Source organism: Olea europaea, unplaced genomic scaffold (assembly GCF_002742605.1).
Source record: "Olea europaea var. sylvestris unplaced genomic scaffold, O_europaea_v1 scaffold393, whole genome shotgun sequence".
NCBI lineage: Eukaryota > Viridiplantae > Streptophyta > Magnoliopsida > Lamiales > Oleaceae > Olea > Olea europaea.
In genome coordinates, this window is record NW_019258828.1 from 525,635 (window position 1) to 542,231 (window position 16,597).

Sequence of the window (16,597 nt, forward strand, 5' to 3'; positions counted from 1 at the left end):
AAAATAATAATATTCGAATCAAATAAGCTCAAATATTATCCAAATATAATGTTAGTTTCGAACTACTCCTTATCACACAATATGGTGAACTTTTCGAATTACTAGCTATGTGGAATTGCTAATTAATTTTTGTAGTTGTTTGTAGAACACTACTTTATTTCAAGAAAAGAAGGAAGTTTTATATTACCTATTACTTTAAATGTTTGATTTGTTTTGCCCGCTTGTGTGGAATATAGAGATGGAGAGGAAATTACTATAATGTTTCCCGTGATTTTGTCAGGTAGTCACTCTAAAGAATTTTGTTGGCTATGAATTTAGAGATTAGACTTAGAAAAATACGATGTTGTGGTCTTTCTACAATTTGGACTGACAGTATTGCAGTCTTTATTAGTAAAGTGCAAGATGAAGAAGACTAGTTGAACGAGTGTGTGTGTGTGTGTGTGTGTGTTTTGTAGCTTGTAGAGGATGGATATTCTTATAGTTTGTAAATTGAGTTTCTGAAATATAAAGACAACTTCTCATAGAAGTTAAGTTATCTATTGGCCTTGAACTATTTGCACATGTTATTACACCCAAACAATAAAATGGTAGTTTTAATACAGCTTTAAGGTTTTGATTCCACAAGTAGATAGCTAAAAATACTTAAGATCCGAAAAGGTGAATGTTCTTTCGAATGTCTGAAAAGAATTTATTTGTTTGATTGAAAATAAAATCATGGTTTAAAATAATAAAGTGCTGAGTTCTCTCAATTGGACTTGGCCATTCCACATCAATGATTCATTCTTATAACTCAATTAGAGTTGTTCAACCTCGTTTCTCCCCTCAGAAGCGAAGTCATTAAAATCAATTTAATTCAATTGTAATTTTAATGATTAACTTTCCTACCACGCATTCATACTTCCGTTCCCTAGAATAAGATTAAAAAGCAACCATATACTTAAAGCATAAAGTAGTAATAAATCATACCAGTAAAAATAGATAAATGAGATTAAAACTTAAATGAGTATTTCAATCATTCAATAGAGAATGCGTAACTGAATCTGTGGAGAATTTAATAAAAGTTTAGCCAATCTCAAAGCACTTTTATGAAAAGAAGTTCTAAACCATAGATGTGTTAAAAATAAAAATCTAAATTTATGAATCAAATAATGTTGAAATCACCAAATCCAATTGAGTTCCTCTCTATCTTCACCAAGATGTCTAGTTCTCCATGTAATTTTCGATCATTTTCTCTTGTTTTTCATCCTTGATTGTTGTTCAAAAAGTGTCATTTAGGAACGTCTTCTTGTGCCTTTAATATTCCTAGAAGATTTGAATTCGAACGGGCCACAAAAAAGTCTAAAAAGTTGAAAATTCTTCTCCTCCGCAACTAGCGCCACACTACAAACACTGCATCGCTGACATTCTGGTCGTTCTGTGCTTTTCTAACTCTACGGTGTAGGCTCTGGCCAATTTTTTATTATTTTTATTATTTATTTATTTATTATTATTTTTTTTTAAGATCCATCCTTCATTTGGACGAAAACTTGAAATTAAACACATGAATCGACTTAAAAATTATATTAAAGTAAACTGAACAACACTTCAAGAACATGAATTAATTCCTATGGTTTCTATTCATTTTTTGGCATTTTGGCTTAGTAATTTGGTGTTTAAAGTACACTTTCGTGCATTTATCACCTCTCCAAACTTGCTTATTGCTAGTATCTAGCAATCTATGCAAAACAAGACAATCAATGAATGGTCAACAATACAATTTAAATAGTCAAGTTCCAATTCAGCCACAATTCATACCTTTCGAACTCAACACTACAAGAAGTTAATAGTGTCATCAATTTCAAAATATTAAAAGCACTTACAGAAATTGTGAGTGTGGGTCAAGCCATAGCCATCTCACCACCAACCCTAACACATATAACGTCAAGTGTGTCTCAAGCTAAAGGTTCAACTCTATAACTCACGGGAATTAAAATGTTCAGTGCAATGATTCTCTCTATGGAGCTGATAAAAGATGTACACTCAAAAACTTGGAGGTTTAACCACTTATCAACAAGCAACAAACAAACATTAATCTTATGATAGGAACACTTTCAAATGAGAATTCATCTATTATTTCCACAATTCTACTTGGGATCAAAACATTCAATGCAAAAAGGTTGTAATGAGGCCTAGGCCGGGCCATACGAAGAGAAGGGTTAAGGATTCAAATAGTTCCAAGTACATAGCTAGGGATCTCATCAAACATTTCAGATCAATACCCAAAATCAATCCTCTTTCTTTTTTTTTTCTTTCTTTTATTATTATTAATTTTTTATATATTTTCTCTGCTTTTAGGTCGCTTCTCTTGAACACTTACCAACTCTTCTCATTTTCCTTAATTCTAGTCTTGACAAATAAACATCCAATACCTAAAACACACTTGGAAGTACGTAAAAGGGTATGAAAATACGTGTATAGGTTATACTCCAATATGGAAAGGTATGGATTACATAGATGCATAAAGAAAAAGGATATATATGTGTGTTGGCTCAAAGTGACTACTAGGGATTGTAATCATTTAAAGGGTTTAGCTTAAAAAGGCTCAAATGTCAATCATAAATTGACCTTCATCATTTTCCAAATATAATCCACCATCTTACCACAAACTGTATAGTGTTATTCTCAAAAGAAGTTTCAAATTCAAGAAATCAACGAACACTTATTACCATTTTTACTATGTGATAGCTCTCAATTCTCACCAATGCTCTCACATGAAAACTTAAGCAGGAGACTCCTTTAGCTACATGTGTCAAACTACCGTCTTACCACAAAGATTGTGTGCATGAAATGAATTTAGTAAGTGTCTTGACATCTCGATTCTAAAACATAAACATGCAACTAATCAGAAATATTTTAGAACCAATGAGCAAAATCAAAGCCAAAATTCCATTATGAATATACAATTTACAACACAATCCAAATTAATTCTTCCCCAACCAAATCTGACATTGTTCTCAATGTCTAAACATGTCTACCGAAGGAAAAAAGAAAGGTACCATCTGAATACTGAAGTGAATCAACATGGAATTTGGAAGATAGTTAACCTGAGAAGTGCTCAATTGAAAAATAAAACAGGAAATGAAAATAGACCTAAAAAGGCTAACATACGAAAAAAGAAAATTGAAAGACATATCTGAGTGATGTCAAGGATGGTAAATAGAGTATGCAAGAGAAGTTTCTTCCGTCGGATGAACCTATTTAAATTATCTTGAAATGTTGCCCATTTACTTTAAATACTCTCCCATCGCTAGGATCCTCAATTTCAATTGCCCATTTTCAAAAACTTGTTTGACCACAAAGGGCCAATCCACCTAGATTGAAGTTTACCTGGATACTTGTGAGATCTAGATCCTATAATTACTCTTTCTTATTTGTTCAAATATTTTCCTAAGAATATTTTTATCATGAAGTGCTTTCATTTTTTACTTAGGGTTCGTTTGATTTCAAGAATAGAATTTGGATAGAAAGAAAACGAACTTCAAGAAATTGAATTGTCTAGAACTTGTTTTACTGGTAATTATAAATTAAGGGGGTGTTTGGGAGCCATTTTTATGTAAGAATACATTTTTGAATAGTAAATTAATGGGAAATATGTGGTTGAAAAATAAAGAAATGTTTTAATATTATTTTAATAAAGAATGTATGGTTGAAAAGAAGAGAGAGAAATGCATTTTGAAAAAAATGGGTACCAAACGGCTCCTACTTGTGTTTGATTTGTATCATTTTTCACCTAGAAAATATTAAAATTTTGGATCTTTTGGTGTTCGTTTGGCTTTGTTTTTCATTAAAATTATCAATTAAAGAGATAAAATTTGTTACAATTTGGGATAGAATTTGTTTCAATTGTCAAAAGAAAAAAAGCTAGAAAATGTAAAACCACCAAACCCATGGGAAAATATTTGCCTTAAAAAGGAGAAAAATGGTACATAAATGGGTTGTACCAATAAAACCAATTCCATGGAAATTTTTTGCCATCAAACATGCATTTGTAGATGGAAATGGAAAATGTTTTCCATTTTCATGAAAAATGGAAGTATCAAACAGGCCCTTATAGATTTTAGAGTTCTCATGTGCACCATTTCTTAACTCCTTCAACTCAGCTAACTAAAATTTCTTAAGCTTACATCCCTCTCCTAGATCAAAGTTAAAATGTTTGATGGCCTAATAAGCCCGGTGTTCAAGCTCTACAGGTAAATGGCAAGGATTTTCAAAAATAATTCTATAAGGTAACATATCTAAGGGGATCTTAAAAGCTATACGATAAGCCCAAAGTGCATCATTTAGTCTTAAAGACCAATCTTTAAGATCTGGGTTCACTGTTTTCTCTAAAATTTGTTTAATTTCCCTATTAGCCAATTCTACCTGTACACTATTTTGGGGTGACAAACAGTAAAAATTTTATGAATAACCCCATACTTTTTCATTAGTGCTTCAAATGAACAGTTGCAAAAGTGCGTGCCTTTGTCACTAATAATAGCTCATGGTATCCAAACTTAGACAAGACATTTTCTTTAAGAAATTTAACAACCATTTTATTATCAGTAGCCCTAAAAGCTGCTACCTTTACTCATTGAGATGCATAGTTTATTGTCACAATGATATATAAGTAACCAAAAGAAGGTGGAAAGGGTCCCAACATCTCAACATGTCATTGGGACAGTATTTAAATAGATATAGGTCAACCCAATAAAATTTTCGTACCTCAACCATGAACTTTCTCTTATCTTGTGCACTTCACTCTCCAGAAATTTCACCAGCAGCCAAATGACTTATAATGTGAGCAAACCATGATAGGGAGGAAACAAAAAATAAAGGCTCGTCTTGAAAGTCATCTTTAATTGGCAAGGGGTTCATGTTGTCCCCAAAACTTAGCCTTGACAAATGATTTGTTACCATAATCTCCACTCATTTTTTTTAATCTTTGATGATGATGTCAAATGCCTACAAAAGTAAAATTCATCGTATTAAACATACCTTAGCATCCTTCTTTGTGAGAAGGTACTTAAGGGCTCAATGATCTGTGAAAATGTAATAGGATAACCAATCAAACAAGAGTGAAACTTATTAGTAACTCTTTCTCAGTAATGGAGTAATTCATTTAAACACTGTTTATATTCCTACTAGCACAGTAAATGACGAAAGACTTACCTTTCCTTCATTACCGAAGGATAGCAACTACTGCATAATCAATTGCATCACACATATTCTCAAATGGTAATGTCCAATCAAGTGGCTGCATTATGGGAGCTGAAGTTAGCTTTCCAATCAGCGTTTCAAATGCCTCTTGGCAAAAAAGGTTATAGATGAAAAATTCTATATGAATCTCCTGTAGAAGACCGCATGGCCAATAAAGGATCTAATATCTTTTACTATCTTAGTTGTTGGAAATTTAGAGATTAATTCAATCTTAGATTTATCAACCTCTATCCCTTTAAAAGATATATGTCGTAAGGTAATGACAAAAGGTAGCATGAAATGGCACTTTTTCCAATTTAAAACTAACCCATTTTCCTCACATCGGGTCAAAACTATCTCTCAATTCAACAAGCATGCATCAAAAGAAGTCCCAAAAACAATCAGGTCATCAATGAAAACTTTCATGCAATTTTCTATCATGTCACTAAATATGCTGATCATGTATCTTTGAAATGTAGCGGGAGTGTTACATAGTCCAAATAGCATCATGCGAAATGTACAAGTACCAAAAGGACAAGTAAATATGGTCTTTTTCTAGTCTTCTAAGACTATTTCAATTTGATAATAATCAGAATAGCCATCCAAGAAACGATAAAAGTGATGGCCAGCTGTACGCTCTAAAATTTGGTCCAAAAAGGAAAGAGGAAAATGGTCCCTATGAGTGTCAACATTTTACTTCCTATAATCAATGTACATGAGCCATCCAGTCATAGTTTTTGTGGGAATCAATTTACCCACTTCATTCTTTAGCACTATGACACCTAACTTTTTAGGGACTACATGTGTAGGACTAACCTATTTACTATCTACAATTAGGTAAATGATAAACGCATCTAACAATTTTAATACTTAATTTTTCACTACTTCTTCTGTTGTGAAGTTTATCCTACATTGTGGGTCTCTTTTAGGGCTTGCTCTATCCTCTAGGTGAATCTTATATAAGCAAATTACTAATACACTTAATGTCAACTATAGTCCAACCTAAAGCAGATTTATGGTAATTCCGAATATTTTAAAAATGCTCATATTGTAATGCATTCAATTCTAAAGATTTAATTACTTAGAAAAGTATGACATGGCTCAAGAACACACATTTCAATCCTGGGGACAGTGGTTTCAACTGTGGTTTGAGACTCTAAATGTCTGACGGTTGATATCATCACTCTTTTCTAGCAATTTTTCAAACTTGGGCTACCATGTTGATATCCCCTAGTCCTGAAATTTCGCAAAAAATGTTAGCTTATCCTTCATTATTGCAACTTGCTAGAATTTTAGAATTTAAGAGAAAAGAGTTCAAGGGGTCAAAATCAGCAGTTGCACGTGCTTTTCCCTAAATGAGTACATCAATCATGTATGTTTGATAACACTCATCATCCTCACAAAGCTACTAAGTAATGTGAGAAATTTTGAATTCTAAAGTCATGTTCTCAAAAGATAACTTCATTAGATCATTCATGAAACTTAAAAATCATTAGCTGTAACAAGAAATGGTCTACCAAAATCGATAGGAATTTTTGAATCAATATTCAAATCAAGTAGTATGATGTAACAAGAAAGGGTCTCCTTGCGATCCTCTTTTTGCCCTTGGAAGCAGAAGCGTCGTTGTGCTCGTCCCTTAGGTTAGGTAATATGATGGATTTTATTTTCATAAGAGTTTGTGTCAAAAAAGGAATCTATCCGATTTTTTCCGAAAAATGCCCTCGCGCGTGCGGTATACTTCCTTGCGCGAGCGCCGCATATCACTTCTATGTTCTGCATATGAATTCAAGCCCGTGCACGCACGAAAGTACAGGCTTGCGCGCCACTATGAGATTTTTCCATGTGTTGCACTTTGATCCCTATAGTTCATTCTTCGTTCCTCTTGGTTCATATTGATATATTCTTGATCATTCATCCTCCAATACTATTTAATTGCTTCTAGCACTTCTTAAATCATTAACATTAGGTCTGAATCAACTCTTAGTACTTTGCAAATTAGTCCCCAAAATTTTTATTAAGTCCAAGTTAGTAAATTTCTCGTTCTTCTGTCCAATTTCATTGTTTTGCCTCGAGTTACACCTAGCAAACGAAATATGTATAAAGTTAAGCATCAATTCATCCTAAATAACAAAAATATCTCTAATTTAATCAATGAGATAAGTGTATAAAATACACTAATAAGTTAACACGTACCATTGAAACAAGAGAAAAGAAGCAAAAACAATTTAGATGTGAAATGAGAAATTGAGAATGCCATTTAGCAATGGTGAAGATCCTCCATTTCAGGATAAAAGGATCTAAAGTTAGTGGATCGGATCTATCCTAATTGTTTCTCCCTAAATTTGATTCGAAGAATACCCTTTGTGAAGGGGGAGAGTGAGGGGTAGGGGTGGGATTGAGGGACTTGGTCACAATCATTGTCCAAAATTCTTCAATTGAATGGAGGGCAAATTTTTATTACAGTTAGAATGAGAACTATACTCTATGGATACATCTACGCTGGGAGAAATATTTATTTTTATATATGTATTTACTAGTTATACGCTGGGACAAACCCGTGAATGCTGCATATGATGATGCTTTTTCTTTCCAGATCGCAGTTTATGGGAAAAACTTTAATCGCACTGCAAAAGATGCGTGGGAGTTATTTCAGTCAACTGGTGTTGAAGCACTTATTGCTTATGATTGTTCAGGTGCTGTACTATTGATGGCAACGCTCTTGGGTGGGCCTGTTGCTGGAACATGTGCAGGAGTTTGGGCGTGGATTAAACATTCCGATCGAGTGATGATGGTCGGATCTACGGCCATGTTCATGGGAATGATCTTGGTACGCTTACAATTGCTCGATTAGTTTCTCTTAACAAATTTAGCATATATTCTATTTTAAAACTTATCAGTGCTAACCTGGGTTATACAAGTGCAACATCTGCAGTTAAAAACACTGTTGGTCAGACAATTTGTAAGGAAGTTTCATGTTAATCACTGAACTTTATTTTAATCCAAAGTGATCGGCCAAGTTTGCTTTGTTCTCAGTTTGGCCATTCAGTTAAAATCTGTTATTTTCTCTCACAGAATGTGTGGCAGGGAAGACGGCAATCTAACATGCTTCAATCCCGAAGTCTTGCACGTCGGACATTCTGCTAGAGAAAGTAACAAATTTTGACTGATTGATCAAATTGAAATTCACTACTTTGAAACAAAGTAAATTTCGGTCACTAACATGTAACTTCACTATAAACTGCGTAGCTAACCGTGTTTTTACCCTACATCTGCAATAGGTTTCGAGACAAAAAGTATTGATTTCCAGGTTTTTTAGTGCATAACTACTAAAGAAGCAATGGTCTATTTTACATTAGCTTGTTCCGTAGCTAAGAAGCATGGACAGGTACATCACAACACAATTGAGTAACTATTTGTTATATTAGAATAACATGTACTATGTATATGTTACTATTGACAAAGAAAGGAAGATGCATATAGAAGAGTATTGAGTCGTGGCGGTCTCTGAGAAAATTCCCTAATAGGAGTGTCCGTGCTTCATAGTTGGGTACATTTGTTCTCTCATTCCAGATGAACGGCTTATTTCTTCTCTCTGCTAAGATGTCGAGTTCTATTCTCAGGTTGGCTAGGCAACTGTAGTTGTGGAAAGTGCAGTAACATCCATTTACATATGCTATGCCGAAGACCTCTCTCTAATAAACAGGTAGGATTCAGCCTTTTTTACTCTGATCTCAGAAAAACTACATCAGCGATTGCAACATAGAAGTGCAAGGGCAAGGGAAGTATTAAGTCATAATATAGATTATCAAATCCAAGAAGCAGGTACTATTTGACTTCCTTTTGCACAAGCAAGCACTGTGCAACTTTTTATTGCATTTTATGGAGATAAATTTAGACTACAACTGATCACATAGTGACTCCTTTTTTCGACTATAATATTGTCATTACATTATAGTTCAGCCTACGAACAAGTCATACATTTATAAAATGTGAAGCAGACAATAAAATTAATACACTAACAAATGCCCCATATAAAATTTCAATTGAATGCTCAAGGATAGTTCGAGGGTCAAATGTTTGTATTGTCAGGATGCTTATCTCTGCACGTGTCTGAATAGATCCTACTATCCTCGGCTCAATGTCAACTCGATAGTCAGACTCCTGTAGATTAACTTACATCGATTTCTTTGAGATGTGTATCGTACAAGTTTAATGGGACTGAATCTTCCAAACTTCGTATGGACCATGATATGGATGCTAATTCGTTTGTTTTTTTTCTCCTTTCCTTCCCTCTGTTTCTGATTATTCGTCATGATATTGACTGCATTTCTGATCCCTATTTGCATTTTAGTGGTTGGTCTGGTATGAGTGGTTATGGGAAAGAGTCTATTGCAGCATATTTAATTCGTGAATTTCTAATGATTGCCGTGTTCTGCGATCAGCATAAACCTTTCAAATATATATTATTATGCATTAACATTCTGAAAAAATAATATGCTACAGAAATTTACATCTTAATGGCTTATTATTTTTTTAATACAAATTAATTCAAGAATCACATTTTTTCCTCCAGCTTCTGCGTTTTTCCTGTGTCATTGTTCTTCCTTCCTGCAACCATATTTAAACGGAAATTTCATTAATCAATAACACCAGATGAGTGAATGAATTAGAAAAATTAAATAAAAATGCACATACTTGGTCTATAATTTCTTCTTCTACTAGACTTGATATTCTGTGGTATAAAAACTCCAGTTCCATTCCCTTTTCCATTAGTTCTCCATAAGCTCAATAGCCATGGAGGAGTTGCATAGTTCTCTGTCCAGTTGTAAGGAGATCTACACTGTGGCACCAAAAGAGGGCTACTTCTTAACCCTTTTCTCCGGGTATCGACGGAGCTCGGAAATCTAACATTAGCATAGAATTCATCATCTTCGTCTGCCGTCAACTGCAAAACTTGCCTTCTAAGTTCATCATAGAAAACATCATCTTCATCTTCAAATTCATCATATGAATTTGTAATTTCTTGCACAAGATTGCAATGCATATCCATCAAGGGAGAAATTGATTTCAATGTGTTTGGTTTTTTCACATGATTATGATATTTATAGTTAAATTAAGTAGGATTTTGATCAAAGTTTGAGGCAAGTGGAAAACTGTTTTGTAATGGATCTCCAATTGGCTTCACATGCAAACAAATATACCAAGTTTTGTTTTATTTTAATACGTTTCTAAATTAAATTTATTAGTTCTTATGTCATGCTTATGTACAAATAATTTGTCTCACTATAAATTAAGGATAAAATGAAATCATATTGGAACTATATTTTTCTTTTGTACTACTTTTAATTGTATTAAGGATCTCAGTATTTGCTTAGTATTGCACTTATTTCTCAATTTTCTTTTTGTCGCAATGTTATTATTAATTTTTTATTAATTAGTACATCTGGTTCTCCGAATGACGATTTATGTTTAAATATGGATTAGTGTGCTTTAGAAAATGAGAGACAAATCATTTTTTTTGCATTTTTGTAATTTTTTTTTTTTTTTTTTTTTTTTGTCTATTTAACAATATAAAAGGGAAATAAGTCTTTTTATGCCTCCAACGGACTTTTCGAATGGAACCGTCATCAATGACAATATGTGCTAATTAAGAATGGTTAAATATAAGAATGAAATGGGCATCAATAAACAAAAGATTGGAAATATTTTATACAATTAAAAAGTGGTAGAAAAAAAGAAAATTACTGTAAATTCAATTTTCAAAATAATTAAACTGACTAAATATTCTGTATCAAGCATCGAATTTTATAAATTTTGCACTTTACAATTTTACTATTATGAGTATCAAGTTTCGATTATGGTCAACCAGTTGACTAATTACTTGGCCGTTTAGGGCAAAGATGATTATGATTCCTTTAAGTGACATTTGGAGAGTATTGCTGCTAAATAACCATTGGTTTGACAACTATTTTGGATGTTATAAATATTCCCAAATAAACTAACTATACTTACTGAAGAAATTGCGTCTTTCACAAATTCCTACCAATCGATCGAATCTTAACCAATTAAAAGAAGGATTCCAATCCAAAAAGAAAAAAAGAAAAAAAAGAACAACTGTTTCTACAACTACGAAAAAGGAAATTTCTAAATCTCGCTAGAATTTTTATTTATGTTCTTTCGTTTTCATATAGAACCACATGTCCACATCAACCTTGACTCGATTGAAAAGCAAAAGAAATGCTCTTCGTATTGTTGAGACCCCATGGTTTCAAAATACATGCAACGTCATTAGAAGTTAGGAGTTCAATAATATCCGTACTCATTTTGGAAGGGGCGAGCCTCCAATGGAGAAGCCATATGCATGCTCAAATGACCTCGCGTTCGCCGTGATCTTAGTTGCAGTGGAACACTTGCCCCTCTTAGGTCATGAAAATGGGATTTTGGGGCATCTAGACAAATAGGAATTGTGAGGTCTCTAACAAGAGTGCCTTATTGATACGACATGTCCTATGCTATTAGGGAGTTCCATTCTACGAGTTGGACTACTTACCCTACAAAAAAGCATGGCTTCAAGCAAGAATTTTCCATTCCTGAAACTACGATATTCGTTAGTATTACTTTTTACGAAATGAATATTAACAACTACAAATCCGTTATTAATTTGAGGATCGCTGATTGTGACCAAACGGATCACGCCATAGGTCGAGAGTAAACTTTTCGCCAAAGAATTTTTAGTTGGTAAAGTATCAATCTTTGACAACGGGGTTTCCGCTGATAAAAATTTAAATTATTATCAATCGACTTTCTGTTGGTAAATGTCTACCATTACAACTGGTAAAAATCAGTGTTGTAAATAGTTTGGAGGAGTGGCAAAAAAAAAAAATAATAATAATAAATTATTTATTTTTTTATTATTTTTATTATTATTTATTTTAATAATTATAAAATTTTAACTTTTAGTCAACTGAATTGAAAGGTCCAAAAAGTTGTTTAACCACTTATTGGACCACAAATTTATGGAGGGCAATTCTAAATATTTTGTTGTGAACTGATGTGGGATAAGAATTCATTTGATTGGGTTGTAGTGTATTATACTATTGTATAAATGATTATTTATATTTTATTACACTTTAACTATATATATTTAGTAGGTGAATGATTGAATTTTTTTAATTATTAGAACTTATTAATATCATCGATGGATTTTTTTGTAGGTGAATTAGCCCTCGTTTGGCCCCCATTAATTCCATTTTATTTTTCTCTCTCATATTTTCAAACTTACAATCTTCTATACAATAATATTACACTTAAATAAAAAAATTCATTTTTCCTAACCACTCTTTTTTTTTTTTTTTTTTAAAGAAAAATGCTATTCTACCCATTTTCACTTCAAAAAATGGGGACCAAATGGGAGCTTAATCTTCACCTACGGAATTTCTATTGATAAAGAGGCTGATTTTTATTTTATTTTTTTGGTGGGGGTGGGGATTAATAACCCTTTACCTGAGAATACTCCGTAGGAGAATGTTTAAATTCTTTAATCATTAAAATTGATTGATTTTAGCAACTGCAATTCCATTATTACGTTGGTAATATGAACTACTCTTCACCCACGGAAAAATCCGTAGGTACACACAATGTTTAGAAAAAATGCTAATTACATCACCTATGCAAATGTTGTTAGTAAAAGGTACGTCTATTAAACAACATTAAACATGGAATATCCGTTGGTGATGAACTTCTACTTTTACCAACGAAAATTTCATTTGCGATTTTCGTAGTTAAAGGTCTAATACTTTTACCAACGAATAATCCGTTAATATATACACAGACAGAACTTGCAAGAGTGACTACAAGTTGATAAACAAGTTTCACAAGTGCTAGGCACGGGACACTAGGAGGGGCTATGTCAAGGTTCTTACGTAATGTCGTCAATGGTCTCCTTTCCCATCCTGTCTTTGGAAGAAACATCGAGTAATTATATGTCTTTCAACAATCGCTTGTCTTGCTTTGCAAATCATAGATAGTCCCAACACTGTACCATAAGTTGAACAAGGCGATGCGGAAGAGGGTTGGTTAACCACGGATGAGTGAGAAACGTGAAGGAATTCATAATGTCTTCCTACCTACCGAAGAGAATTTTGACAATCTAATTTTACTTCCCTAGCCACTCAACGACGATACCACAAACAGGAACCCTAGGGTTTTTAGATACTCGACCAAACTTAACATAGCGAATTGAAAAAATATTAAAATCAGATAAACTCAAATATTATCCAAATATAATGTTAGTTTCGAACTACTCCTTATCACGCAAATGATATGGTGAACTTTTTGAATGACTAGCTCTGTGACATTGCTAATTGAATTTTGCATTATTTCAAGAAAAGAAGGAAGTTTTTATGTTACCTATTACTTTGAATGTTTGATTTGTTTTGCCACATCCAAATGAGTGTGACATGTCAAACTTGGAATGTATCGATCATCCAAATTCCATGATTGAATTTTCCTCGTTGGAGAGGAAATTACTATAATATTTCCAGTGATTTTGACAGGTAGTCACTCCAAAGAATTTTGCTTGTTATGAATTTGGAGATTAGATTTAGAAAAAATAAAACAAACTAAAGAAACATATTAAAAATACAGCGTTCATAATCTACAATGTTGTGGCCTTTCTACAATTTTGACTGACAGTATTGCACAGTCTTGATTAGTAAAGTGCAAGATGAGGAAGACTATAGTTGAACGGGAGTGTGTGTGTTTTGTAGCTTGTAGAGGATGGATATTCTTATAGTTAGTACATTGAGTTTCTGAAATATAAAGACAACTTCTTATAGAAGTTATGTATTGGCCTGAACTATTTGCACATGTGATTTCACCCAATCAAAAAAGCGGTAGTTGTAGCACAACTTTAAGGTTTCGATTCCGCAAGGAGTTAGTTAAAAATACTTTAAGGATCATAAAGTGGATGTTCTTTTGAATGTGTGAAAAGAGTTTATTTGTTTGATTGAAAATAAAATCAAGGTTTGAAATAATGAATTGCCAAAGTTCTCTCAATTGGACTTGGTCATTCCACATCAATGATTCATTCTTATAGCTCAATTAGGGTTGTTCAACCTAGTTTCTCCAGTCACAAGAAATGTCATTAAAATCAATTTAATCCAATTGTAATTTTAATGATTAAGTCTCCTGCCACACATTCATAATTTTGTTCACTAGAATAAGATTAAAAAACAACCATATACTTAGGGACAGACGCAGAGATTCTTAATTGGGGCACAATCAAAATCTTTACAAATCGGATACTTTGTTTTTTATTTTTAAATGATTTATAATTGATCGAGAAAATGCAGATTTACATTTAAAAAATATTTCTTCATTAATATTTTTCTCATCATTTTCATCCGTTTGATCATTTTATTAATATTTTTCTCATCATAAGAAAATACATGTTTATATTTAAAATTATATAACCAATATTCAATCAAATAAAAATAATTCTTTAAATATAAGTTAAATTGAATATAATGAATTCAGTCACATTCTATGTATACAAATATGATAAAAGAAAATACAAATTTAGGTTCTAATTATTTGAAAATTTGATTGGAAAGTAAATTTAAAAAATTAGAAGGGTTAAAGTTTTGATGGTGAGCGTAAGATAGAACAAGAGAAAAGAGAAAAAAATTCAAATTTATTGTGATTTTGTCCCTATTTGGTGGAGGTTAAAATTAGATTTTTAATATATTTTGATAAAATTTAAAAAGTTAAGGATTCTATGAAATATGTTATTAAAATTAATTGTTAACTTTGATTTATATTAAAATTTAGATTTCAATTAATATCAAACAGAACTTACCACAAAAAAATAAAAAAATCAAATCTCAAAAGTTGGGGGGTCACATGACCCGTCAGGACCCGCCTTGAGTCCGCCCATGCATATACTTAAAGCATAAAGTAGTAATAAATCATACCAGTAAAAATAGATAAATGAGATTAAAACTTAAATGAGTATTTCCATCATTCAATAGAGAATGCGTAACTGAATCTATGGAGAATTTAGTCCCCGTTTGGCCCCCATTTTTTTTCAAATTTTAATGGTTGGACTAATATTTTTTTTTTTTTTAAATGTGTGATTGAAAAGAATGAAAATTTTTCAATTTACGTGTAATATTATTTTATAAAAGATTGTACAGTTGAAAATAAAAGAGAAAAAAATGAAAGAGAATGGAGGCCAAACAGGGGCTTAATAAAAGTTTAGCTAATGTCAAAGCACTTTTATGAAAAGAAGTTCTAAACCATAGAATTGTTAAAAATAAAAATCTAAATTTATGAATCAAATAATGTTGAAATCACTAAATCCAACTGAGTTCCTCTCCAACTTCACCAAGATGTCTAGTTCTCGATGTAATTGTCGGTCATTTTCTCTTGCTTTTCCTCCTTGATTGTTGTTCAAAAAGTGTCATTTAGGATTGTCTTCTCGTGCCTTTAATATTCTTAGAAGATTTGAATTCGAATGCGACAGAGAAGAGTCTAAAAATTTGAAAATTCTTCTCCTCCACAGCTAGTGCCACACTACCAACGCTGCGACGTCGACATTTTGGCCGTTTTGTGCTTTTCTGACTCTACGGTGCAGGGTCCGACCAAATTTATTTTTTTATTTTTTATTTTTTTTTAGATCATCCTTCATTTGGATGAAAACTTGAAATTAAACACATGAATTGACTTAAAAATTATCTTTAGAACAACACTTCAAGAACATGAATTAATTCTTGTGATTTCTATTCATTTTTTGGCATAGCAATTTGGTGTTTAAAGTACACTTTTGTGCATTTATCACCTCCCCAAACTTGCTTTTACTAGTCTCTTTGAATTCTATGCAAAACAAGACAATTAATGAATGGCCAACGGTACAATTGAAATAGTCAAGTTCCAATTCAGCCACAATTCATGCCTTTCGAACTCAACATTACAAAAAGTTAATGGTGTCATCAATATCAAAAGCACTTATAGAATTTGTGAGTATGGGTTAAGCCATAGCCATCTCGCCACCAAACCTAACATATGTAACATCAAGTGTGTCTCAAGCTGAAAGTTCAACTCTATAATTTACGGAAATTAAAATGTTTAGTGCAAGGGTTCTCTCTATGGAGCTGATAAAAGATGTACGCTCAAAAACTTAGAGGTATAACCACTTATCAACAAGCAATAAGCAAACGTTGATATTATGATAGGAATACTTTCAAATGAGAATTCATCTATTCTTTCCACAATTCTAGTTGGGATCAAAACATTCAATGCAAAAGGTTGTAATGAGGCCTAGGTTGGACCATATGAAGAGAAGGGCTAAGGATTCAAAGACTTCCAAGTACATAGCAAGGGA

At 32.5% G+C, this 16,597-nt stretch overlaps 2 protein-coding genes across 2 annotated transcripts; one reads left to right on the forward strand and one right to left on the reverse strand.

Annotated features, from left to right (window-relative positions):
• Nucleotides 1–7,438: 7,438 nt before the first annotated feature.
• On the forward strand, nucleotides 7,439–9,178 carry LOC111387183. The gene is made up of 2 exons (XM_023011722.1): nucleotides 7,439–8,041; nucleotides 8,835–9,178. Exons 1-2 carry the CDS (start codon nucleotides 7,739–7,741, stop codon nucleotides 8,841–8,843), a joined length of 312 nt encoding a protein of 103 aa, XP_022867490.1. The 5' UTR covers nucleotides 7,439–7,738; the 3' UTR covers nucleotides 8,844–9,178.
• A 313-nt stretch (nucleotides 9,179–9,491) lies between these two features.
• Nucleotides 9,492–10,498, reverse strand: LOC111387182. Its single transcript, XM_023011721.1, has 2 exons — nucleotides 9,910–10,498; nucleotides 9,492–9,822 (listed from the first exon to the last, which is right to left on the reverse strand). Exons 1-2 carry the CDS (start codon nucleotides 10,262–10,264, stop codon nucleotides 9,770–9,772), a joined length of 408 nt encoding a protein of 135 aa, XP_022867489.1. The 5' UTR covers nucleotides 10,265–10,498; the 3' UTR covers nucleotides 9,492–9,769.
• Nucleotides 10,499–16,597: the final 6,099 nt, after the last annotated feature.